Source organism: Pygocentrus nattereri, chromosome 6, assembly GCF_015220715.1.
Source record: "Pygocentrus nattereri isolate fPygNat1 chromosome 6, fPygNat1.pri, whole genome shotgun sequence".
Taxonomy (NCBI): domain Eukaryota; kingdom Metazoa; phylum Chordata; class Actinopteri; order Characiformes; family Serrasalmidae; genus Pygocentrus; species Pygocentrus nattereri.
Window position 1 is genome coordinate 15,079,007 of NC_051216.1, and position 24,839 is coordinate 15,103,845.

The window sequence follows — 24,839 nt, forward strand, 5'->3', positions numbered from 1 at the left end:
TCTGTGTGGTGTTTGCATATTCTCCCCGTGTCTGTGTGGGTTTCCTTCCACAGTCCAAAGACATGCAGTCAGGCCAAGTGGAGATGCTAAATTGCCCCTAGGTGTGTGTGTATGTGTATTTCTGTGTGTCTGCCCTGCGGTGAACTAGCAGCATGTCTAGGGTGTTTCCTGCCTTCTACCCAATGAACACTGGAATTGCCTCCAGCACCCTCAGCAACCCAGAAGGATAAGCATCTTATAAGATGGATGAATGTTGCTTTAGGATGTGACATAAAGAAAGGATTTGTTTAAACTCAGACATATACGCTCTTCACATATACTAAATCTCCGAGAAAAAAAAAAGATTAACAAAGGTTACATGACAAATAACATAATGCAACTGTACAGCCTCACAGCCTGAGAGAGCAGACTGTAATATCCAGAACTGTCTGCATTTACTGGAACTCTCTGATCACAAAACCAAAATCCTCAGCCCTCTTCCTCACTGTTCTTTTATGTTCTTTTTCAGGAGGCCTAACTGACGAAAAAGGATAAAGCATTACTGAGAACATCAGAGTGCTGCACTGTTCCCTTTCAGAGTTTGAAATGATAGTCATTACAGGTTGTTACCATTTTTTTCCAAGCTGAAGACATTAAAATGATGTGGCAGATGTGCAGAGTACAAATCTCTGCCTGAAGAAAAAGAAAAAACCTCTTTTCTAAGGCGGTCTACTCCATTCCTTCTTCATTAAGCTGACAGAACTGTGGCAAGAAGAGAGACATTTGCTCAGGAGCGAGAGTAATGACACGTGAGATGAAATAGTATCAAGGTAATATCAGGTCATTATGGCCATAAGACTAAAAAGTACTGTATTTAACAAAAGTTTGGGATTAGAATCAATGGAAATGTTTGAGAGTATGTGCTACTTTACTGCATTATTCTTTTAGGACAGGCTTTGCAGTGTGACAGAAAATGAAGGACTTGAATGCAATCAGGTTTTATAGATGTTGCTCCTATGCAGGAACTTTGTTACAGAATGATTTTTGTAGTGGCAGCATTCGTTTTTCAGAACTTTTTGTCTTGGGGGTCCACTTGTGGTTGACTGAGGGCCGAAAAAGACTATACAAATTAATAAGGTAGGTAGGTTTTAAATGAATAAATAAATGCAATTTAAAACATTTTACTAAGTTTTAGTTCAAAAATACAATTTTCATTTTAAATAAACATGGAATACGTTATTTATAGTTTAAAGTTTGCATTGGGTGAAGAGGTGGCTTTAGAGTGATTTTCTGTTGAGCCAAGTCAAACATCCTCACAAGTAACCTTGACCCATGGGACACACTTTGGGCAGGCCTGGACTAGGCCAAACACAATCCAATGTAGCAGGTGACCCCTGGCAGTCAACAGCGCTTGACAGCTAGATTTCAAACTTCCATTACAAAAGTAGAAGCTTCTTTTATCCTTTATCTGGTTCGCTAATGAACTTTTATAGCTCATAGTTTAGTACATTTCATATCTACAGTACTGTGCTAGTCCACCCAGCATGCATTCAATTTGCAGTCAAAACAACTAATCAGTATGTTATTCATTTTTCAGTGTCAAGAAAAAAAATATTTAACATAATATTACACAGAAGCCTCAACAACTAGATGTAATATCTTTTCTTATATTTTGTGTGTCCATTTTTCACAGCTTCCCTTCTTTTCAGGAGTCTTGCTTTCAGTTTTTTAAAGAAATCTGCAGGGATATTTGTAAACACTTGAAAAGTTCAGTCTTAAGAGGTTGGACTCCCGAAAAGAATGGAAGCTGTGAAAAGTGGACTAGGGGCCTGTCAAGGGTGTATCCTGCCTTCCACCTCATGACTGCTGGGATGTGCTCATAGCTCCCCCCGCGCTTGAGAAGGAGATATATGTGTGTGTGTATATATATATATATATATATATATATATATATATATATATATATATATATATATATATATTTATATTTATATACACACACACACACACACACACTCACCGGCCACTTTATTAGGTACACATGTTCAATTGCTTGTTAACACAGATAGCTAATCAGCTTGTATAGCAGTATAAATTTACTGTCCTCTGAAAAGAACTCAACACACATCCATTAATGTCTAAATAGCTGGCAACACAAGTGAGTACACCTCACAGTGAACAAGTCCAAATTGTGCCCGATTGTGTTGTTGTCCCTCCCTGGTCATGTGACTCATTAGAGTTATAAGGTTCCAGGTGTGAATGGGGAGCAGGGCTGTTAAATTTGGTGTTTTGGGTACAATTCACTCATACTAACCACTTGATTCAATATGGCACCTCATGGCAAAGAACTCTCTGAGGATGTAAGCAATAGAATTGTTGCTCTCCACAAAGATGACCTGGGCTATAAGAAGATTGCTAACACCCAGAAACTGAGCTATAGCATGGTACCCAAGGTTCCACTCAGAACAGGCCATGCCAGGGTCGAGCAAAGAAGCTGAGTCCACGTGTTCAGCGTCATGTCCAGAGGTTGGCCTCAAAAAATAGACGCATGAGTGCTGCCAGCATTGCTGCAGAGGTTGAAGAAGTGGGAAGTCAGCCTGTCAGTGCTCAGACCATACGCTGCACAATGCGTCAACTCGGTCTGCGTGGCCGTCGTCCCAGAAGGAAGCTCTTCTGAAGCTGATGCACAAGAAAGCCCGCAAACAGTTCGCTGAAGACAAGCAGTCCAAGAACATGGATTACTGGAACCATATCCTGTGTTCTGATAAGACCAAGATGAACTTGTTTGGTGCAGATGGTGTCCAGTTTTTGTGGCGGTGCCCTGGTGAGGAGTACCAAGACTGTCTCTTGCCTACAGTCAAGCATAGTGGTGGTAGCATCATGCTCTGTGGCTGCATGAGTGCTGCTGGCACTGGGGAGGTGCGGTTCATTAAGGGGAACATGAATTCCAACATGTACTGTGACATTCTGAGGCAGAGCATGATCCCCTCCCTTTGGAAACTGCAGCAGTTTTCCAACATGATAACGACCCCAAACACACCTTCAAGATAACAATCTCCTTGCTGAGGAATCTGAAGGTAAAGGTGATGGACGACACCTGTGGGGCATCCTCAAGCAGAAGGTGGAGGAACTCAAGGTGTCTAACATCATGACGTCATCATGGAGGAGTGGAAGAGGATTCCAGTAGCAACCTGTGTGGCTCTGTTGAATTCCATGGCCAAGAGGGTTAAAGCAGTGCTAAATATTAATGGTGGTCTCACAAAATATTGACACTTTGAGCACAATTTGGACATGTTCACTGTGAGGTGTACTCACTTGTGTTGCCAGCTATTTAGACATTAACGGTGGTGTGTTGAATTATTTTTAGAGGACAGTAAATCTGTACTGCTATACACGCTGTACACTGCCTACTTTAAGTTATATCCAAGTTTTATTTCTATAGTGTTGTCCTATGAAAGGATATAATCAAATATTTGCAGAAATGTGAGGGGTGTATTCACTTCTGTGAGGTACTGTATATCTTGTTCTTAATGGCTATTTTAAGTTGAGGTTAATAATTAAAAGGTGGTCTCTGACTCAGCACAGCACTATATTCACAATTTATGAGCCTTTAGTCATGCAAAAACCACATAAAGGGAAAATGAAATGAACCCTGAAGAGTGTATGAGGCAGAGTGAGCTAAGGCGTGAAATCACAATTTACTCAGTTACACTTACACAGGTATTTTCACATGATAGGTTTTACTCCTGTTCAGGTACAGTCATATGCAAAAGTTTGAACACCCTCAATAAATGTTTTATTGATTTTGAAAGTGGAGAAGTTAACACACCCTCTACAAAGAACTTAAATATGGCATATTTAGTGCATGTTTGTTTTTTTTCTCATTTCTTGAGGTTAACATGTTGGAAAAATTAAAACACAAAATGTAAAATGTAGCATGACTACTTTTTATTTTTACATGAGTCATCATTGACAGAAGCAACAACACTACACTATGCTACTTTACTCACCTCTGGAAGTGAGACAGGGCAGAAAGCTTTGAGTTTTAGGAGGCAATGAGCATCTCCATGTTCTCTAATGAAAATCTCTAATTGACCTCTCTGCACTTTAGGAGAAGCACTAAAATCAAACAGCATTTCATTCCTGCAGCGAAATAAAAGCAATAACACTAATAGGTTTTAAGCTCACATTTAACACCCATTATTTCGATCATATGGCAAAAAATAATTTCCGCTCTAATTGTTAGACAATGAATTTTATTCAACAGATTCACTGATTTTCTCCTATACTATCTCTTTCACACCAGCTTTTATCACAGCTTTCCTCTATAATTACAATTCACAGCTTCTCACACAGCTGTATTTCAAAGCCCCCCCCCCCCCCCCCCCCCCCTCCCCCCGAATGTTAACAGATCTGTATTAAATTACTTCTCTTTAAAAAACCTATTCCTGACTCCTCCATCACTGCTCCATGCACGGTTGATCCATTTAACATGGACTTTTTTTGGGGTGAAGATCAGCTAAATTACATTGGTGAGCATTGGTTGTTTACAATACATACACTGTTAAAAATGAGAGGTCAGCTCAACTCAAAACGATATAGCAACTGATTACATGGCTTTTCTTGAGTTGATTCAACTTGAGGACACAAGAGTTCACCCAAAACAAACTTCTTAGTTGAGTCAAAAGCTTTAAAAAAATGTTTCTTACTTATAAAATTAAATTTATTATAAAATTAACTTGTTTTTATACCCAACTTCCTCTCTGACCAAGACCGTTTCCATCACACAGTCCTGCTAGATATTTCCTCTTGGATACTCAGTTATGGATGGCATTGCTCACATCTGGCTTAGCCCACTGCACCACTCAGGAACACATGAAGCAACTCAGCTTTTGTGCCTACAAATATTTAATACACTTGAGAAGATATTTGTTGTTCTAAGTTTAAAGCAGGGCACAGTCTCTTGTGGTGCAACTGTATAATAATTCCTCCCAACACCAGGAGATTGTGAGTTTGAATTCCAGCAGTGTCACAGGTGTCCATATCTGCAAGCCCATGAGAAAAATATGGCAGATGGGATTGTGTGACAGAAGGAGCGCCAGCTAATTTAGACATTGAGAAAAAAAAAAGGCACATTTAGTTTTGTTTATCAAGAGATGCAGACCTAGAAACAGAGGCTGGGAGAATTCTTGACTCAACAAAGAAGTTCCATGGTGCACCTTGTTCCTGGAGGAATGTAATTTCACTCATTTATTTACTGTGTACTTTAGTCTGCATTCTTATTGCATGGAAAATAAGGCCAGACAAATGAAAACTCAAAGCAGCACCATTTAAGTATATAAATAAACACCCACACACACATATATACACACACACACACACACACGTATGTATGCATGCATGTGTGCACATGTGTGTTTCACCCTGCAACAGCAGCTGAAATGATCATTCAAAAGTCAGAGGCATCAGGTCAGATTTGGTGAGGTTTTTAGACCACGTCGTACATCTTTGCATAACAACATCTCCCACCGAATCAGATCCAAGATGTTTAAGCCTCAAATGCAAAAAAATGAAGATATGATGACAATATGAGGTATTTCACTTACTCGTCCTTAGAAACACGTCCTTCACCAAGTTTTGACTGAGATCTCTTTGAACGTGTACAGTCTGGGAGCATTAAACTTATTTGTATCCAATTCTAATGCTGATTTAAATTGGCACATTTTGAATATTCATGTTGTTTCAGGGAAGCAAAAGCAGAGGTTTAGGAAAATACACTTTGCAGCTGTGCCTAATTAAACAGGTGTGTTCATTTCAGAGCTAGTCTTAATTACAGAGTTACATTTGCTTTTGAAATGTGTTGTTAGTGACAGTTTAGGAAGTGAGGCAAGCCGTACATCATTACAAAGACGACAAGATCTATTCAGCAAATGACCTGACAAAAAATAAATGGAAGCTGTTGACTGAGAAGAAATACACATTTTTAGAAGATCAAGATCTGTACTGTATCCAAGGTGAAGGCAGATATGTTGTTACACCACAAGATATAAACTGCTAGTAAGTATGCTGACAGAACATTGGCAGACAGCTGCTTTATCATCTCACTGTGCAATATGCAATAAAAAAAAATAGTCATTTAAATGTGTCGCCTTTGAAGATCATAAAGTAGTTGATCCACTGCACCACAGGCAGCCTGTCTTGCTGTGCTGGTATTGATGGTCCTGAATCCTCTACCAGGTCCAGGACGAGAGGGGTCAGTTGTTATTTTGCTGGTGTGCTTCATCACTCTGCTATTGTAGATGTCCTGAAGCGTTGACAGACTACCTGACTTCCTGATGACGCACTGATGTTTGCCTCCGTCTTGTGAGGTGGAGCAACCAAGCCAGATGGTTAAGGATGATGTGAGGTTAGACTTGATGATTGCTGTGTACGACTCAGCTGTCTCATGAAGGACATTCTCTGCTGTGCTTTCTTGGCGATGGGGCTGTGTTGCTATCCCACTTCAGGTCACTTTACTAGCAGTGCTCAGGAACCTGAGAGACTACAAAGTGGAAACCACAGAGCCATTGAGGTGAGGTGAGGTGAGGGGGGCGCTGTGCCTGAAGTCCACCACTATCTCTAGTCTTTTGTGTTGAGCAACAGGTGGTTGCTGCTGCACCAGGACACCAGCTGCTTGACTTCCTTTCTGTAGGCAGACTCATCTGCAAACTTTCAGATCTTCAGTTAGCTCCTTAGAGACACAATCGCAATGAAGACAGGGGTGAGAGCACACAACCCTGTGGTTCATCAGAATTGAGGGTTTGATGTGTATTTTCCAAGTCACACTTGCTGTCTAATGTTTGTCAAGAGGCATGACATCACAGTGTCTGTATATTTGTCTAGGCTCTCTGTCGTCTCTTCAAAAACAGTTCGGTTTGAGGGTTTAAAGGAGCCCTGTAGCTTTTCAGTGTCTCTACTGGTCCACCTCTTTGCTGTTGTGATGACAGGCTTGTTGGTTTTGAGTTTTTGCATGTATGATGAAGTGAACGAGACTGTGGTTGGAATGACCTAGAGCTGCACGTGTGACAGTGCAATAGGCATTTTTAACAGTGGTGTAACAAAGATCCAAAATGTTCCTTCAAGTATTATTGAAGCCGAAAACTTGGACTTGCATTTTATTTTTATATATTACACTTTGATGTAGCATGAAAAATGACTGCACAAGGGGACAGAACTGAGGACATAAGCTGGAATGTTATGTGTCTTCTGCGTTAAACAGGAGTGCCAGATTAAGGAACGGGGAAGAGATGGGGTGGTGTTGGGGTGCAGAAATTTGTCACAGGAAACAGTGGGTAGCGGGTCCAAATTTATAGGATGTTAGATTGGAAAGAGGAGGAGCTTCAGGCACATCCTTCATAACTCCATTTAGGCTTTTCAAGTGCATTACAAATTTTAAAGGAGAATTTAAAAGCCCTTTTTTTATTTTCTCTCGAAAACCAGTCTTTCTCCAGTGCATTTTAATTTTTTTTCTATCACATCCTGCTAATTTCTAATCCGTGTAAAAAAACTGCTCACAACTGTGCTAAATTTGTCTTTGTGTGACTAGCATTGCTCATTAGTTGCATTAGCACAAATACAAAAAAGAAATCCTATTTTTATTTTTTCTGAGAACACAATATGGTGCAAAGGTTTAAGGGACTTGAGAAAATTAGTTACAAAGCTATTCATCTGGGCTATTCATCTCTGTTAAACCATTTCCAACCCTCCTCCCCCTCATGGCAGCCCTATGATATTCATAGTTATCATTCATTACTGATGGACTGATGGGGAAAAACACTGAGGTTGTCAATTAGTGAGTTAGAAGTCTCTTAAATCATTAACGTATTTAAGAAGTTAAAAAATGGAAGTGTGAAAGTAAAAGTCAAACTAAAAAAACTTGATTTCTAAACGTGCATGTAAATATGCAAATGCAAACGACTGAATTTAAACCTAATCTGACGTAACAGCAGAATGAAGAAAGTCAATTAAGGCATTTATTTGTCTTTAGAAAATTACAGCATGTTATATTTGAAAAATCAATGGTACAGCACAATAGGAAAAAGGTATTTACAGTTGTTTGTTTTGAAAAAGAGGAAAACATCATGGCTAACAATGAAATCTGGTATCCGCTTTTGCGTTGTCTGTACAGTCTCCAATCTTACAATATGTGCAATGAACGGAGATCTGTTTTCAATGAGATAAAGTTAAAGCATACATGTACTTTCAAAGCTGACAGCTGGTGAAAATGCTGTGGAGCAAAGGATTTCTATAAATAAGACCCTGCTGAGTGCTCACACCATGAGTGAAAAACAATGGTTAACAGAGGATACAAAAATGAACCCCTTCAAGGCATCACTCAAAATGTAAAACCATTTTTTATTAGATATTTCACGTTCTGCTTTTAATTAATTAATTATTTATTTGGCATAAGGCGGTTGTAAACAGTCTTGCTTTTTGCTAAAACTACACTTCCTTTCTTTACAAAAAAACCTAGAAAACATTAGGTGCTCTGATGAAGAGGAATGAAAATGAAGCAAAAGGAACAAGCACTAGTCAATGGCTAGATGGAGGTTTACATCATGTCCAGCTGTGTAAGAAAAAGATAACAAAAATCAGATCACAAAAAGCACAGTACAAATGCCTCAACAATATGCCAGAGATCAAACTCACTGTTTTAACACCATAAATCACACTTACCAAATCATCCACATCTCCTGCATCATCCTGGATAGGAATAACTGCCTCCTCCTCTTTCTCTTCAGACATCAAAAACTAGGAAGAAAGAACTTGTTTAGTTATAATTGAACATACACTTGGTAAAAAAACCATAAAGCTGCCACACAGTAACCAATATTTTGCTGTTGTCAGAAGAAAACCTCTTATCTCCAAAATGGTCATTTTACAGTAGAAGTAAAAACCTACTTTATTTTTAATGTAAGTCAATGGAAACAGAGATTTTTCCAAGTAATTTTGGGCTGTTTGTCTTGGTCCAATCTTCATGACATTTACTTACAATGTAAAGAGCCACAGTCATTTTTAAATTATGTCAAAAACTGAAAAACGAAAAAAATGGAGATACACAGTTTGCTTCCAAGCGTTTTACTGATAGATTATCAAAGAAGAACGAAAGCAAGGTAAGCACCTGGTCTGCCTCTTGTTTGGACACTGTGCTGCTCTCCACTTCATCCTTGCTGATTAATGTTAGAGCATCTGCAAACAGAGATCCGAGTTAGTGATAAAGCTCATTTGGAGAGTTCATGTTTGTACTCTGTATCAGGAATATAATTAGGGATGCATCAGTATGGAAACTGAGGACCAATTGCTGACAGCCAACATTTTTATGTACATATTCTCCTTTACCAATGCTGTATAAACCATTATAAAATGTAGAAAGTGGTCCTGGGTTAGCATTTGGATGCACCAAAATGATAATTCCTGGCCGAAAGCAAAACTGAAATTTCAAGATACACCTGGCCGAAAACCAAAAGGTTTTTATGCTTTTTTAATTTGCCATTTAATCTATGCTTTTGAATAAATATACTAAACATGAAATGTCATAAAGAAGATACACTTTTATTATTGATTAAATCGGCTTTAAACAAACAAACTGAGCTGTCAATAAATAAAACTGTGCATAATATAAAATTACTGAAATTATTACTTCACATAGACTACAGAATGTGCCATAAAATCAAACATCCTCAACAACAGAGAATGTTAGTGTAGTTATCCAAGACAGTGACCTCTGCTATTTTTCAGTTATACTTTGCACTTTGGTGCTGCCATTTGTGATTGTTTTTTCATCATTTCAAAACCTGAGGCTACAGAAACATTTTGGTCGAACATGGTCAGAATGGCCAATGTGTTTGCTTGGGGCTTACATATTAGCATGGGGCTAGAGTATTAGATCAGGACACTTTAAAGCATGAAACTTTAACATATGTAAGCCACATACAGTGGGGCAAAAAGTATTTAGTCAGTCACTGATTGTGCAAGTTCTCCTACTTAGAAAGATGAGAGAGGTCTGTAATTTTCATCATAGGCACATTTCAACTATGAGAGACAAAATGAGAAAAAAAAATCCAGGAAATCTCATTGTCTGATTTTTAAAGAATTTATTTGTAAATTATGGTGGAAAATAAGTATTTGGTCACCCACAAACAAGCAAGATTTCTGGCTCTCACAGACCTGCAACTTCTTCTTTAAGAAGCTCTTCTATCCTCCACTTGTTACCTGTATTAATGGCACCCATTTGACCTTGTTATCGGTATAAAAGACACCTGTCCACAGTCTCAAACAGTCAGACTCCAAACTCAACCATGACCAAGACCAAAGAGCTGTCGAAGGACACCCGGGAGAAGATTGTAGACCTGCACCAGGCTGGGAAGAGTGAATCTACAATAGGCGAGCAGGTTGGTGTGAATAAATCAACTGTGGGAGCAATTGTAAGAAAATGGAAGACAAGACCATTGATAATCTCCCTCGATCTGGGGCCCCACGCAAGATCTCATCCTGTGGGGTCAAAATGATCATGAGAACGGTGAGCACAAATCCCAGAACTACACGGAAGGACCTGATGAATGACCTGCAGAGAGCTGGGACCAAAGTAACAAAGGCTACCCTCAGTAACACACTACGCCAAGAGGGACTCAAATCCTGCAGTGCCAGGCGTGTCCCCCTGCTTAAGCCAGTACATGTCCAGGCCCGTCTGAAGTTTGCCAGAGAGCATATGAATGATCCAGAAGAGGATTGGGAGAATATCATGTGCTCAGATGAAATCAAAATAAAACTTTTTGGTAAAAACTCAACTCATCGTGTTTGGAGGAAGAAGAATGCTGAGCATCCCAAGAACACTATACCTACTGTGAAGCATGGGGGTGGAAGGCATCATGCTTTGGGCTGTTTTTCTGTAAAGGGGACAGGACGACTGATCCATGATAAGGGAAGAATGAACGGGGCCATGTTTCGTGAGATTTTAAACCAAAACCTCTTTCCATCAGTGAGGGCATTGAAGATGGAACGTGGCTGGGTCTTCCAGCATGGCAATGATCCCAAACACACCAATCGGGCAACGAAGGAGTGACTCCGTAAAAGCATTTCAAGGTCCTGGAGTGGCCTAGCCAGTCTCCAGACCTCACCCCATAGAAAATTTGTGGAGGGAGTTGGAAGTCCGTGTTGCCCAGCGACAGCCCCAAAACATCACTGCTCTAGAGGAGATCTGCAGGAGGAATGGGCCAAAATACCAGCTACAGTGTGTGCAAACCTGGTGAAGACTTACAGGAAACGTTTGACCTCTGTCATTGCCAACAAAGGTTATGTTACAGAGTATTGAGTTGAACTTTTGTTACTGACCAAATACTTATTTTCCACATAAATTACAAATAATTCTTTAAAAATCCTACAATGTGATTTCCTGGATTTTTTTCTCTCTCATAGTTGAAGTGTACCTATGATGAAAATTCCTCTCTCATCTTTCTAAGTAGGAGAACTTGCACAATCAGTGGCTGACTAAATACTTTTTTGCCCCACTGTATTCAGCCAGTACTTATTTTTGAGACACCACTGTATCACATAGAACTGAACTCTGATTTTTGTGAAACATTACTGTCGCCTAGACAGACCTTGAACAAGCAGATCCCAGAATTCCTGAAGACTGCGGTCTGGAACACTCTTCTTCAGAGACTGCATGTAGCTGTTGAAAACTTCTGCATTTGAAACCTGAAAAATTTAAAACCATATGTTATTGCTTTTTGAAATGAGTATATTCAGCTAGTCCACTGTTCTACTTCTACGCTCATACTTTGCAATGAAATACACGAATACTGCCATATATTGGACAATACAAAAGCACACAAAGTAAATACACTACATCTATTTATGCAGATACTCCTTATGTGGATAAATGTTATGTTCTTTAAAAAGCAATAAAAATGGGAAGTGACCACCTTTAAATTATGAGAAAGTTGCAGAATGCTTGCTTTAGTGCAGTACAGATGCCTTGTTTGCTCTTTGTAGGAATGTTCAAAAGAAACAGAACTCAAATTGCTTTGACCAATCTTGTGATAATGATTATTAACTGTGATTAACACATTTCAGTACATAGTCACAGCACTCTGTGTGCAAAAAGTCCTATTATCTGCCAGCCTGTGTGAACATCTGTGCTTTGTTAGAACACTCAGAACAGTCAACAGGAACATCCGAGTGTTCGCTGCACTCGGAACAAAATTCCTGTGATTCAGTGCTCATTTCAGAAACAACTCATTTGTTGTTTGCAAGTTAGAACGCTTGCGGTGTAAAGGGCATACTAGAAAACACTAATTGATGCCTTTAGCAATTATGTAACTGCATAAATTATTCTGATTAAAGCATTATATTTTGACCTTATGTCCTATCAATCAAGTGTGAAAGCTACTTATTTCGTCATGTGTTGATGTTACCCTAGATGTGGGGCATCCAGCAACAGATACTAGTTTGTCGGCTAGAAAGCAACGTGTTGGTTCAGCTATAGGCTAACAGTAACAGATCCTTATGTGAACCTTAATTGAATAGTAAGCGCTAATTGAGTTTTCACCTTTACAGACTGCTCCCTAAAGGCCTGGATGCAGGTGATGGTCTTCATGTAGTAGTCAGTGCTCCTGTTGCCCAGCAACTGCTCCATCCTGTGGGTTAGCTGCTCACATGCTGTCAAGAACCCAAAACAAAGAGTATATTGGGGACAACAACAAGACAAGAGATATACAAGGAGTGTCATGACACAGGTGACAACTGGAGTTACTTCTGCTCACAATACGAATGTGATTATCACCTGCATTTAACACACATTTCAATACATAATCATTATGTGCACAAGTGCTAGTGTTTCACCATGGGAACACCTGTGTTTCATTTGAGATCACACAGAAGGCCCAAAGTACAACCAGAAACCTCTGTGATCCGTTTCAGCTATTTGCTGTGCAGCATCAGAAATGTTTGATTCTGAAGGGATATACTATCAAATGGAACACATGCATTGGGAGCTTTTTGAAATGTTTGTCGAGTCCAAGAAGTGAGACTATTAATATAAGGTAACTGTTTAACTGTGTAACTGCCCTACAGTCAACAACAGTTTTACACCTCTGTATTCAGAATTAACAGTGTGCAGTACAGTTACTTTGAATGATCAAGTAACATTTAATATTTCTTGGCAAAATAAGCCAGAAATTAAAATATGAGGAGAAAAAGTGCAGAAAACAAATATCTTTATTCAGAACACAGAACATACAGCTTGAAAAGTTCAACCAAAACTCAGTTACAAACTCGTTCGATGGGTATGGTTTTGTTAAATTAAGGTTCTCTGACCATTTTGGAAATTAAATAAAATTATAAAAATATTTTTGCATTGTGGTCATCATGATACCTGATTCTTGTTACCACCACAGCAAAGAAATTTGAGTCAGTAAGTTTCTCTAGAACAGAGCATTTCACAGCAAAACCCCCCGAATTACTTTGTTTACATTGACGACTGAGTAATACACATAAAAAAAACCTCTTACCTTGGTCATAGGGAATGGTTTTGTGCTGAATTAAAGTGCGGAAGTCTTTTGCAGGGTTAACACTACCAACCTGAAATATAAAAGTAGCATTAGAGATTCACTCTAATCAAGACTTAAAAATCTCATTAAAGACCCATATACTCATGCTAATTGTGCAAATTCATTAATATTTCGCCTTCTGTATATACATAACATTCAGGACATTCAGGTTACGTATTTATGCTGCACTGAAAGTTATTATCTATTCTGACATTACGCTATTGCAGTACAAATTAAATGCAGTGATTTGTTAAACAGCAGTCCAATAAAACAGTAAGTATTCATTCATTTATTCACCCAACTCAGCGACACATGAATGAGCTGTCTACACAACCATGTGACAGGCTGCTTGATTTCTACATGGGTAGTGAAAAATACTAACACATAGTTTATGTCAACACTCATTTACTCTCACCGAGGTAACGTTTCCCTCTGAAATCTCAGCCAGATTGAACTTATCTTCTTCAGCCAGTTTCAGCTTCTTAGCATTTGGCTCCTCACTGCAGTCAGAGGAAAATCAGAAAACTTACTTTCAGACCCAGACATCACATTAAAGCACGTAAGGGTGTTACTAAGTTAATCTAGGACTTTGCTTTGTCTGTGTCTGGAAAAAGCAGTGTGAAGAGCTGCTGTCCAGAATATAAATTAAACCTACCCTTAGATTTAAAAGTCAAACCATTGTTAGCGCTTAGCAATGCAACTCTTCTCTCACACATTAGGTCACCGCCTTTTTTGCTGACTGGAGAGATTCTTACCCATTCCCAAACACGTCCGCACTAGTCTTCTGCTCCTTCTTCCACACCACCTCCTTCAGAGGGAAGCATTTTTTCATCTCCTGCAGGGGTCCTTGGCAGCGGGCCAAGACAGCCTCAGGCCGGTCTAGTATCCTCTTTAGCCAAGGGTCTACAGGAGGCAAGGGGGCACCTGGGTTCACTCCACGATGGTGTAGGCACTGAGGTAATGAGACAAAACAACTGACTACAGAAACATTATATTCTTGAGGCCTATATGGAATTCCATGTCCATAGACTGAGTTTTGCTAAATATGCACCAGTACACTGGTGAGTGCAGCATGTAAGGCCTCTGGCACAAATAGAGGGTTGGTGTTTTTTCAACGCATTCAATAATTGCTTGTTTTGGACTAAACTAATGCTGCTCCCTCTCAATTCTTTTGCAGACTATAATCAGGATTCATTTGTGTCTACAAAGCCATCTTAGACAATTCCAGACAAGCAAAGCAGTTTCCTACTCTGCCCCTGGCTGATTTGAGGCAAAATTCTGCAAAAACAGCATGAAAATAAGCTGTCTGGACCTCCTACCTGGAAAATCCTCTGGAACTGTGGGTTGGAGATATGGTTGACTTTGAAGATGTCCTCCTTCTTTCCATCTTCACCCTCCTCCACCAGCATCATGGAGTTGATGAGAGAATCTACTGCTGACAGCTGAGCCTCTGGATACAGAGAGGTATATGGAAAAAGCTAGGGTCAAAGTCACAGCTTTGAGGACCATCATTAAACATTATCAGTCCTTCTGTTCTTGGTTTCAGATGCTTATCAATATCTGGTACACGTACAATGCAAATAAATTAGATTAGATTTGCTTTTCGATTTAAAGGGCCGTATCCTACGCTTTTCTTGTATTTTACCCCCCAATCAAAAGGTAGTCTAAGTTGAAACACTACTCATAATTTCAGTGTGAATGGACAGGGCTAAAGCACTATAAGCTAAACAGGAGAACATATGTAAATTTTATGTTTTCATAACACCAAAAACAAAAAAAAAAAAAACAAACAAACAAAAAAAAAAAAACCAAAAAAAAAAAAAAAAACAATGAATTCCAAACAGGCTGTTTTTTGCATCTTAGTTGTGACTGATTTCTTTTTTAACAGTTTTCCTATGAATGTATTATTTTGCAGATACTTGTTTTTTGGATTGATTCATTAATTAATTGATTAATTCACTGATTAATTCATGGATTCATTCATTCATTCAAAAATACTAAACCATCAAATATGCTCATCATGTCCTTGAAATTTGGTCAGAATGAAGCTTTCGCATTAGTTAGAAAACACTGGGTAAGTTAGCTCAAATTAATCTTAACTGATAATTAATAGAGCTAGGTAAAAGCAACATTAGGCTGGCCACAAGAGAAGTTTTATTTTACATCCTGAATTTCTCCCTCTATAACAGATAAAAATCATTAGCAAAGTATGTTTATTCAGCAATTATGTCTGAAAACACATGAGCCAGAAGGATCAAGAAGTAATAGCATCGCAATGTTTATCACCTGGCTGAGGAGCACAATACCGCAAGATTGACTGTACTGTCTACTCTTTTTAGCAATGGAAAAAGACTTGCTAGAATCTACAGATCTAGATAATGTGATTGAGCAATTTCGCAAAAACAAAGCCACGATGCTACAACATTCAACTGTCCTAAAGAGAAGTAATAAAGGAGGCACACTGCATTAAGCCACACACGCAAACATAATGTTTCGTCAATATTTTGTACAAATTAGTTGAACTGGAAATGTAACTTGTTGGGCTCTCACCTGAGGGAGCAAACTTTTTGTTGTTCTCCAATGAAGGGAAAATGAACTGACGGAGGTCCTCCATGTACGGCAACTGGACATACAGCAGACACTGGGGACCAGAGGGATGAGTGAGACTGACTCCTAACACATAGGGTGGCATGTATACGTAGGTCAGTATGACAGACACACATACCTCATACTTCTCTTTGATGCAGGGAAAAGCAGCTCCTACTTGCGGGTTGCTGCGGCGGTCATAGGCATAGCGAACAATAGCCACCATCTTTAGACTGTCCAAAGCGTGGATCAGAGCAGAGAGTGCAACACCTGCATGCTGAGCACATACACAGACAACAAGGTGACAAGTGACAAACAGCTAGTCATGTTTACAGATACACATTAGGCTGATGGTGGAATGAATTAACATTAGTGTGTATTCTCAACGGAAAGCTTTAGCCTAGAATAAAGAATAATCTGTCATAAATAACATGCCTGTGCAATAATCTACAGTTACAATACAGGGAATTTTCAGCTGATAAATTAATTTTATCCTCACCTCATCTTCCCTGGGAGCAAAAACCTTAACGACTTGGTTGCCCATGAACTGATGACGATTAATCTGCATTGAAAAATACAATACACTTTAAATAGATTCAGACATATACACATAAACAGCACTTGTATCTTTAGTACATTTGTTTTTGTAGCTAACAGAAAGCATTATGTACTTGATGGGTTATTTTAATCCCTATTGTACACTGGTGGAGGTTCTTGATGTCCTCATTTGAACACTTATGTTACTGAATTTAGGACCCCTCTCTTTTATAGTGGTCTGATCTGCCATCCTAAACAGGGGGAGCTGGTGAACATCATTTCGAATGGCAACTCCTACTCCTCTGAAATTTGGCCCTAGGTAGGATATTCTGGTTTACTGAAAAAGTACTCCATCTAGTGGCAAATGACTCACCAGCTCCTGCTTGGCAAAGCCAAGCACAGCAAAGCTCTTTCCATCTGACTTGTACTTCATTTGGTCTTGGTCCACTTTAGAGAATGGGACAATATCGCTTCCATAACGGAAACCTAAAAGGGTGGAAGAAAATGTGTGAATTTAACAGAACTTCAGAGCCACAGGAAGGCCTTTCTCAATTATTACGTAACTGCCTGCTCACAATTCTTTGAGCTGATTGCAATTATTTTCCATGTAGCCTTACAAGTGCTGCCATCCAGTAAAGTGTTACAAATAGTTATAACTGCTGACTGGTTCTGTAATATGTTTAGAGGGCAGCGGTGAGTAATGCTCGTGTATTTGAGCTAAAGCTGTTTCTGTGGTCAGCAATTGACAAGTATCAATTAATCAAGTATTGACAGCAGTCAATTAGGCCTTTTTAGGCTTGTGGTTTAGTACAATTCAATTGTTTTTCATATTGACAAATATAACGTGAATTGCAATTATTTATATGGCAATTAATTGTCAGCTAAAATTTAAATCAGAACATTTAAATCAGTCATCAAGTCTAGCCTGAGTTATGCATAAGCTTTAGACTGATTGAAGTAACTGGGTTCAATTAACTACTACTGGAACAGATTACTATTTTTATTATTTACTTCATTGAAATTACAAACCAAATAAAAACTAAAACCAAGCACTGCAATAAAAAAATAAAATAAAATCCAATTCAAACTCCTCTAAACTGTGCAAAGAAATTAAGAATTCATAATGAAGGGGCATCGCAAACTAGCCTCTGACCCCAAAACCAGCAGCCACAGAGGTCCCTGATCTCACCCTGAATAGTGTCATCTTTCTGCACTTCAGTCTCATTGTCATCGCTGAGGCAATACACCGTCTCTCTCTTCACATCGTCTTTCTGGTGACTCTCAGCATCCACCACAGCCCAGGTCTTCTTCAATTTCTCCTCACAAACCTGGATAGCACAGAATAAGACCCCAAAATCAGCTTCTGAAAACACTAACTTCATAACTACAGGACAATGTACAACTGCACACTATTCCAACATTAACACCCCCTACAGCTCAGCTCCAGAGAATCATAGCTGAAACTTCTTGCTTCTCTTTAGCTCTCCCACCAATGCCTGTAGCTGCTGTAAAACTTATCTGAACTCACTGCTTTGTATCCAACAATGCGGATGGAAAGGGAGCTTCCGATTGTGAGCTGACAGGGCCAAGCCATGGGTCGTCGCTCAATACGCTTAAAGATGGACAGCTTCTCCACAGCTTCGCTGCTCAACAAAAATAAAACACATCACATCATTACATCATTAGTATCATGTTGATTTTGCATTTCAGACCTAAACATTGACCGGGACCTTCTCTTAAATACACTCTATGAGATCAGATCCTGTGCCTTTTTTTTTTCTTAACTCAGTAATGTTACTACTTTCAATTTTAACAAAAAAAAAAAAAAAAAAAAAAAAAAAAAAAAAAAAAAACACATGCTGAACTTGTCACCCAAACCAACCAAAAGCTTGACCTTAATACATATTAAAATAATTCGATTTTGCAAAAGCTCTCAAAGAATTTTTTTTCTACATTTCTTGATCCTTTGTACCTGAAGGTGTAGACCTCATCCAGGCCATCCTCTTCATCAAGAGCGGTCATGACTTGCTTGACCATCTCAAGCCCCTGCTTCTGTTCCCTACTCAGGCCTTTTCCCCCATGGGGTGGATGCCTCGGACTTGCTGCATCTCCTCCTCTGTCAGCTCCTTCATCTGCATCCACAGGGAATGGCAGGCTTCACAGCAAACACACCAAATATAAATTTATTAACAAATTATGCAAAGTAAGGCTGCTACTCAGATTTCCAATTTTCACATCGTTAAGCGAGTCCTGGACTATGCTATTTAAAAAGTGTTGATGCAAGTGGAATTTGTGCTGAATTGTTAAAAAAAGACCCTCACAAGAATTGCAAGGTAATGCCAGCTTTCTTCAAGTTGGTAATGATGACGTCCAGTTGATCAGCACAGGTCGGCGTATTGAGGTCAGTGAGGAGGGCGATATTCAGCCTCTCATACTTCTTCCCCCTAAACAGAACATCACATCACACAAACATCAGGAATCTTGAAGTGTATTAGCAGCCAGTGAAAGGTAGTGTAGTAAACATCCTTACATGGTTTCTTTTTGGAGAAGATCCATGCATACAACAAGTGCATCGAGCCCTGTCAGCCATGAAGTCAAGGGTTTAATGCTGTCTTCATCTCAACATTATCTCAACAATACAGACAGAATATGGCCAAAAAACAGCACAAACTATAATCCTTTAAAGTAGCAATTAGTTAATTCCAATAAACTATAATATATAACCAGTTATATATGGGGTTTGAAGAAATAGCAATCTTAGTGTCTCAGTCTATAAATTGTTTTAGGATGAATTTAGATATACCACAATATCTTAGCCTTTAATGTAAAAGAATAAACATTCAACCCTTATACATTACTATGATTTAAGTTAAACAAACCCCCTGTAACTAGGGATGCACAATTACACAGATCAGGCATAACATTATGACCACCTCCTTGTTTCAATGCTCACTGTCCATTTTATCAGCTCCACTTACTATATACGTGCACTTTGTAGTTCTACAAATAGAGACTGTAGTCTCTGCATACTTTGTGAGCCCCCTTTTACCCTGCTCTTCAGTGGTCAGGACCCCCAAGGACCCTCACATAGCAGGTACTACTTGGGTGGCGGATCATTCTCAGCACTGCAGTAACACTGATGTGGTGGTGGTGGTGTGTTAGTGTGTTTTGCACTGGTCTGAGTGGATCAGACACAGCAGAGCTGTGTAAGTGGAGCTGATAAAATGCACACTGAGCATAGAAACAAGGTCATAATTTTATGCCTGATCTGTGCATATCAGAATTATATTACTCTCTGCAGATATACATATACATGGACAAGGGCCCCCATACCATGAAAAATGTATTTTTCCTCTTTTTTGGAAATAAAAGAGTTTGATGTAGGACATAAACATTGGTAAATATACATATCTATGTCTAAAGCAGTTTAGCCCAGCCAATTCACACTAAAGTTATGAGTGTTTCAACCTGGACTGCTTTTCAAATGAGGCACAAGATAGGGCACCCAATAACAAGACACAGTAACAAACAGCCCATTTAATTCTAAGTGATAAAGAGAGGTTGGAAACTGGTCATAAAAAATGAATTATGACTGATTTTTGTACATAAACCACACAAATGTTACCTCAAGGGAAAAAGTAAAACACAAGAGAATACACAAAAAAATGTAAGATTTGTGCCTTTTAAGGGAACAAGCATCCAACCTAAATGATTATTGTATTATGTGACACTGGGACAATGCACTCAGCATTTAATTAATTTGATGTGTTTTTGTAAATCTACAGAAATACATGTTTTTTCCCTGTAATGCTAACCCAGGTGGATCTAGACCTAATTTCTTCACTTTGAAAGCGATATTTGCAGATATGTATATAAAAATATTGCATACTGGCATCGGCACACAATTCCTCTATTGCTGCAACCCCAAATGAGATGATAAACAGGAGAGTGTAATGTAAACAGAGAAACCTCAGAAAGGATACAGTCTGCATGCTGACTACCAGGCTGAAGCTGATTTTCAATTTCCTCCAGCAGCTCAAAGTCTGGCAACATCAGATGTCGGTGTACACAGATGTTCTGGTACTGGCCATCTTGGGCCAGTGGATTCTTTGTCTCATCTGTACCAAAAAGGACCAGGGCCAACTCATCCTTGTTCTCGGCAAAAACCTAAAATGGTTGCAGAGTAATGCTTAGATTGAGTGTACATATCAAGAAACAAATGGTACCTATTAAAGTACAGCAACTTACCTGGCGCTGGATGAATTTCTGAATGACCTTCTTAGCTCGCTCGAATGGGGCTTCCTGACCAGGAACAGAGTTGCTCATAGAGAAGCCCACATCCATGCAAAGCACCAAAGCGGACTACAGAAAAAGAGAAAGATAATACTAGTGCTTCAAATATGCACATTTTCCCTCTTACAGCAGCCTGTGTGTTTAGTGAGCAGAGATATATTCACACACCCATTACAGCTGCTCTTTACACCAGGTGGTCTAGCTAGGGTTTAAACTACACTTATGAGTATGTGTGGCCAGTTAGAGCCTCTCTTCATCTCTATACCTCTAAAGAAATCTTTTATCCCAATGACCGTTAAATATCTCGGCTGAACAAAACCTGAATTCCAACTGAGTGTCTTTTCTGATGACTGATTTTGCGTTTTAATATGTAAACTTCAAATGCTTAAATGTGTTTTTCTTTATGACTAATGTGTAAATGACAGATTGTGATCACTGTTTTTGCAGTAAAAAAAAAGAAAACACCCCAAGGCATGGAAATAATGCATTAAAGTGCATTATACAAAATTGATTTGTTGAATAAGTAGCCTTAAACGGACATTTCCAGCCCTTAATACATTATTCATCATGTTACGTAATACTCTGTGGCACAGAACTGCATCTTTCCACCTTATCAGTTTGTGACAATTGATAATTTTATATCCCTTTTGTGATTTGGTCCATCGATGTTCTCTCAGTACAATAACCAACATCCATTATGCAAACACATCATCATAGCTCACTCCCCATATAGAGCTTGCAGTTTTTCAGAAATTCCTCCCACATCACGATGTATCATCAGAATAGGGTGTTTATAGTGTTAAAACTGAAAGATCTCACTTTAAGTACGATCACATCTTTATTTTGGCCCTCGTAAGAGTTTTCACTAGACGGCTGGTAAAGACGTTCACCACTAGGTGGGGCTAAACAACTTACGAGAGAATAAACAGACAAGTTGAAACATGTCTGGATTTGCCTGACTAAGAATATCTGCCATATCAACTACAACAGGTTTAACCTTATGCAGAATAATACACCCTAAAACCAGGTTGCTGGACAACCGTTAGTTTGGCTGCTGCTAACTAACTTAAAGCCGAAGAGCGACCAACAAACTATCACTTCTATCACTTTTGAAACTAAAATTAATTTCTCTCAACACAGAAAATAAATATCACGAAGCTGAAGTCCGAGTCCTTTTCGCGTCTTTAAACCGTGCAGTTCGCCTCAGAACAGAATAGAGAATATAGGCTGTCCGAACTGCAGAGTCTCTTGCCGTTTTCAAACGCAGACTGAAGACGTACCTCTATACACAGCACTTAAAAGAGCATTGAATTATAAGCTGCACTTATATATTATATTTTATTTGTATTGTGTATTGTAGTTTATTGTATTGTATTGCATGGCACGGAGTTCTGTGTTCAACTCTGCTCCTTCTCTCTCGGTATCTACAGTGACATTTAGTTTCTAGCAGTATCTGAGCTCAGGGCTGTCTTTTTCTCTAAGCTATTGGGAACTAGCAAAGATATTTTCTCTAGATAGACAAAGCACTTGTAAGTCTGCTAAATGCTGTAAATGTAAATGTTGAGTTGCCAGAATGAATGTAACGTTAACTGCTGCACCATTTAAGGTGGAACGGAAAATCCAAACAAGAAGCTGGCCTGGTATAAATAATGGAGTGTAAGTTAACCTAAAATAATGACAGTTTAAGGGGGCTAGTTAACTAACCGAACTAACTACATCCAAACCATAAAAACGTGAACTTATAACACCGTCGCAGCTAAAGTGCGTTAAAATCTCCCTCTTTTTCTTTCTCTCGCTCAACATGCTTTCTGCAAACTTCCTCGCCGTCGTTAGAGTCTAAAACAGCCTGGATAATGAACTGCATCCATGTAAAAGTTATTCACAGAAAACAGCACTTTAATGAGGATTTGTGTCCGTTTATTTCTTCATTTACCTTAGACGCTCTCGCCATCCCGCCGGTTTTACACTGTTATGGGTCCGGAGTGAACAAGAGGACGAGACTCAGAATGTTCCGCGCGGAAATGTCCCGCCCATCATGTCGTCCTAAACGGTTCTATAGGCGTTGTGTATTATACCACATTCATATGTGAGCAGCTTTTGGTTTCTTTGAGGGGAATGAAAACAGTAATTCTGAAATCACAGATTGAGACTCAGTGCTGGAGGAGAATGGAGTTCAAATACTCTTAAGGCTCTTATTTAGTGGAGACAATGCTTGTGTTCACAACCATGAGTTCTATATAGAAGCATTTCATGTTCAACTGGTTCTTTGGTGAAAGACAATGGCTCTATATAGCACTAAAAGGGTCTTGCTGTTGTTGTGATGTCAAACTTGTAACAATAGAAGAACCCTTTTGGTGCCGTATAGACACAGTTTCAAAAACGGTCCTATGTAGAACCATCCATCCATCCATTTTCTAAGCCGCTTCTCCGTCAGGGTCGCGGGGGGATGCTGGAGCCTATCCCAGCAGTCTTCAGGCGGAAGGCAGGATACACCCTGGACAGGTCGCCAGTCCATCGCAGGGCAGACAGACACAGACAGTCACTCACACCTAGGAGCAATGTAGCATGTCCAATTGGCCTGACTGCATGTCTGTGGGAGGAAACCCATGCAGACACAGGGAGAACATGCAAACTCCACACAGAGAGGACCCTGGCCGCCCGGCTGGGGAATCAAACCCAGGCCCTCCTTGCTGTGAGGCGACAGCGCTACCCACCACGCCACCGTGCCGCTATGTAGAACCATATACAAAAATATTCTCCATCAATCTGAAGGACCATTGCACGCCTTTTCAACATTGCGTGGACGGTGCCACTGGATTGGCAGACTGGGGTGGTGGTGCCTCTTTTTAAAAAGGGGAACCGTAGGGTGTGTTCCAACTACAGGGGAATCACGCTCCTCAGCCTCCCTGGTAAGGTCTATGCAGGGCTACTGGAGAAGAGAGTCCGGCTTATAGTCGAACCTCGGATCCAGGAGGAGCAGTGCGGGTTCCGCCCTGGTCGTGGAACACTGGACCCACTCTTCACCCTCTCCAGGATTCTGGAGGGTTCATGGGAGTTTGCCCAACCAGTCCACATGTGCTTTGTGGATCTGGAGAAGGCATTCGGCTGTGTTCCCCGGGGTATTCTGTAGGAGGTGCTTCGGGAGTACGGGGTACATGGCTCTTTGCTACGAGCCATTCAGGCCCTGTACAAACAAAGCTGGAGTTTGGTTCGCATGGCCGGCAGTAAGTCAGACTCGTTCCCAGTGAGAGTTGGACTCCGTCAGGGCTGCCCTTTGTCACTGATTCTATTCATAATTTTTATGGATAGAATTTCTAGGCACAGTCAGGGGATGGAGGGTATCGGGGACATCAGGCCGCGAACTTCAGCTTTCGCTGGATTGGTTTTCAGCCGAGTGTGAAGTGGCCGGGATGAGAATCAGTACCTCTAAATCCGAGACCATGGTTCTCAGGCGGAAAAGGGTGGAGAGCCCTCTCTGGGTCTGGGATGAGCTCTTGCCTCAAGTGGAGGAGTTTAAGTATCTCGGGGTCTTGTTCACGAGTGATGGTACAAGGGAGCGGGAGATTGACAGACGGATTGGTGCTGGGTCAGTAGTGATGCGGGCTCTTACCGGTCTGTTGTGGTAAAGAAAGAGCTGAGCCATAAGGCAAGGGTATCATAAGCATAAGGTAGCATAAGGCTATGTTCCCACCCTCAACTATGGTCATGAGCTTTGGGTAATGACCGAAAGAATAAGATCGCAAATACAAGCGGCCAAAATGAGTTTCCTCCGCAGGGTGTCTGGACTCTCCCTTAGAGATAGGGTGAGAAGTTCAGTCATCCGGGAGGGACTCGGAGTAGAGCCGCTGCTTCTTC

The 24,839-nt window shown here is 40.0% G+C and overlaps 1 protein-coding gene across 1 annotated transcript; it reads right to left on the bottom strand.

Moving 5' to 3' along the window:
• Nucleotides 1-7,969: 7,969 nt before the first annotated feature.
• xrcc5 (X-ray repair complementing defective repair in Chinese hamster cells 5) lies at nt 7,970-22,999 on the bottom strand. Its single transcript, XM_017691462.2, has 21 exons — nt 22,918-22,999; nt 20,940-21,053; nt 20,675-20,858; nt 19,222-19,270; nt 19,013-19,135; nt 18,664-18,846; nt 18,220-18,334; nt 17,881-18,019; nt 17,065-17,177; nt 16,654-16,716; nt 16,294-16,431; nt 16,119-16,209; nt 14,888-15,018; nt 14,324-14,520; nt 13,984-14,068; nt 13,530-13,599; nt 12,569-12,678; nt 11,619-11,715; nt 9,140-9,207; nt 8,695-8,769; nt 7,970-8,584 (listed from the first exon to the last, which is right to left on the bottom strand). The coding sequence occupies exons 1-21, from the start codon at nt 22,933-22,935 to the stop codon at nt 8,570-8,572; spliced, it is 2,178 nt and encodes a 725-aa protein (XP_017546951.2). The 5' UTR covers nt 22,936-22,999; the 3' UTR covers nt 7,970-8,569.
• Nucleotides 23,000-24,839: the final 1,840 nt, after the last annotated feature.

Excerpts from the sequence above, each read along its gene's own strand:
- xrcc5 (XM_017691462.2), bottom strand. Across the intron at positions 16,717-17,064 it reads GCTTTGCCAAGCAGGAGCTG|ATTAATCGTCATCAGTTCAT; the intron begins GTGAGTCATTTG and ends TTTTCAATGCAG. Across the intron at positions 14,521-14,887 it reads AGTTCCAGAGGATTTTCCAG|TGCCTACACCATCGTGGAGT; the intron begins GTAGGAGGTCCA and ends TCATTACCTCAG.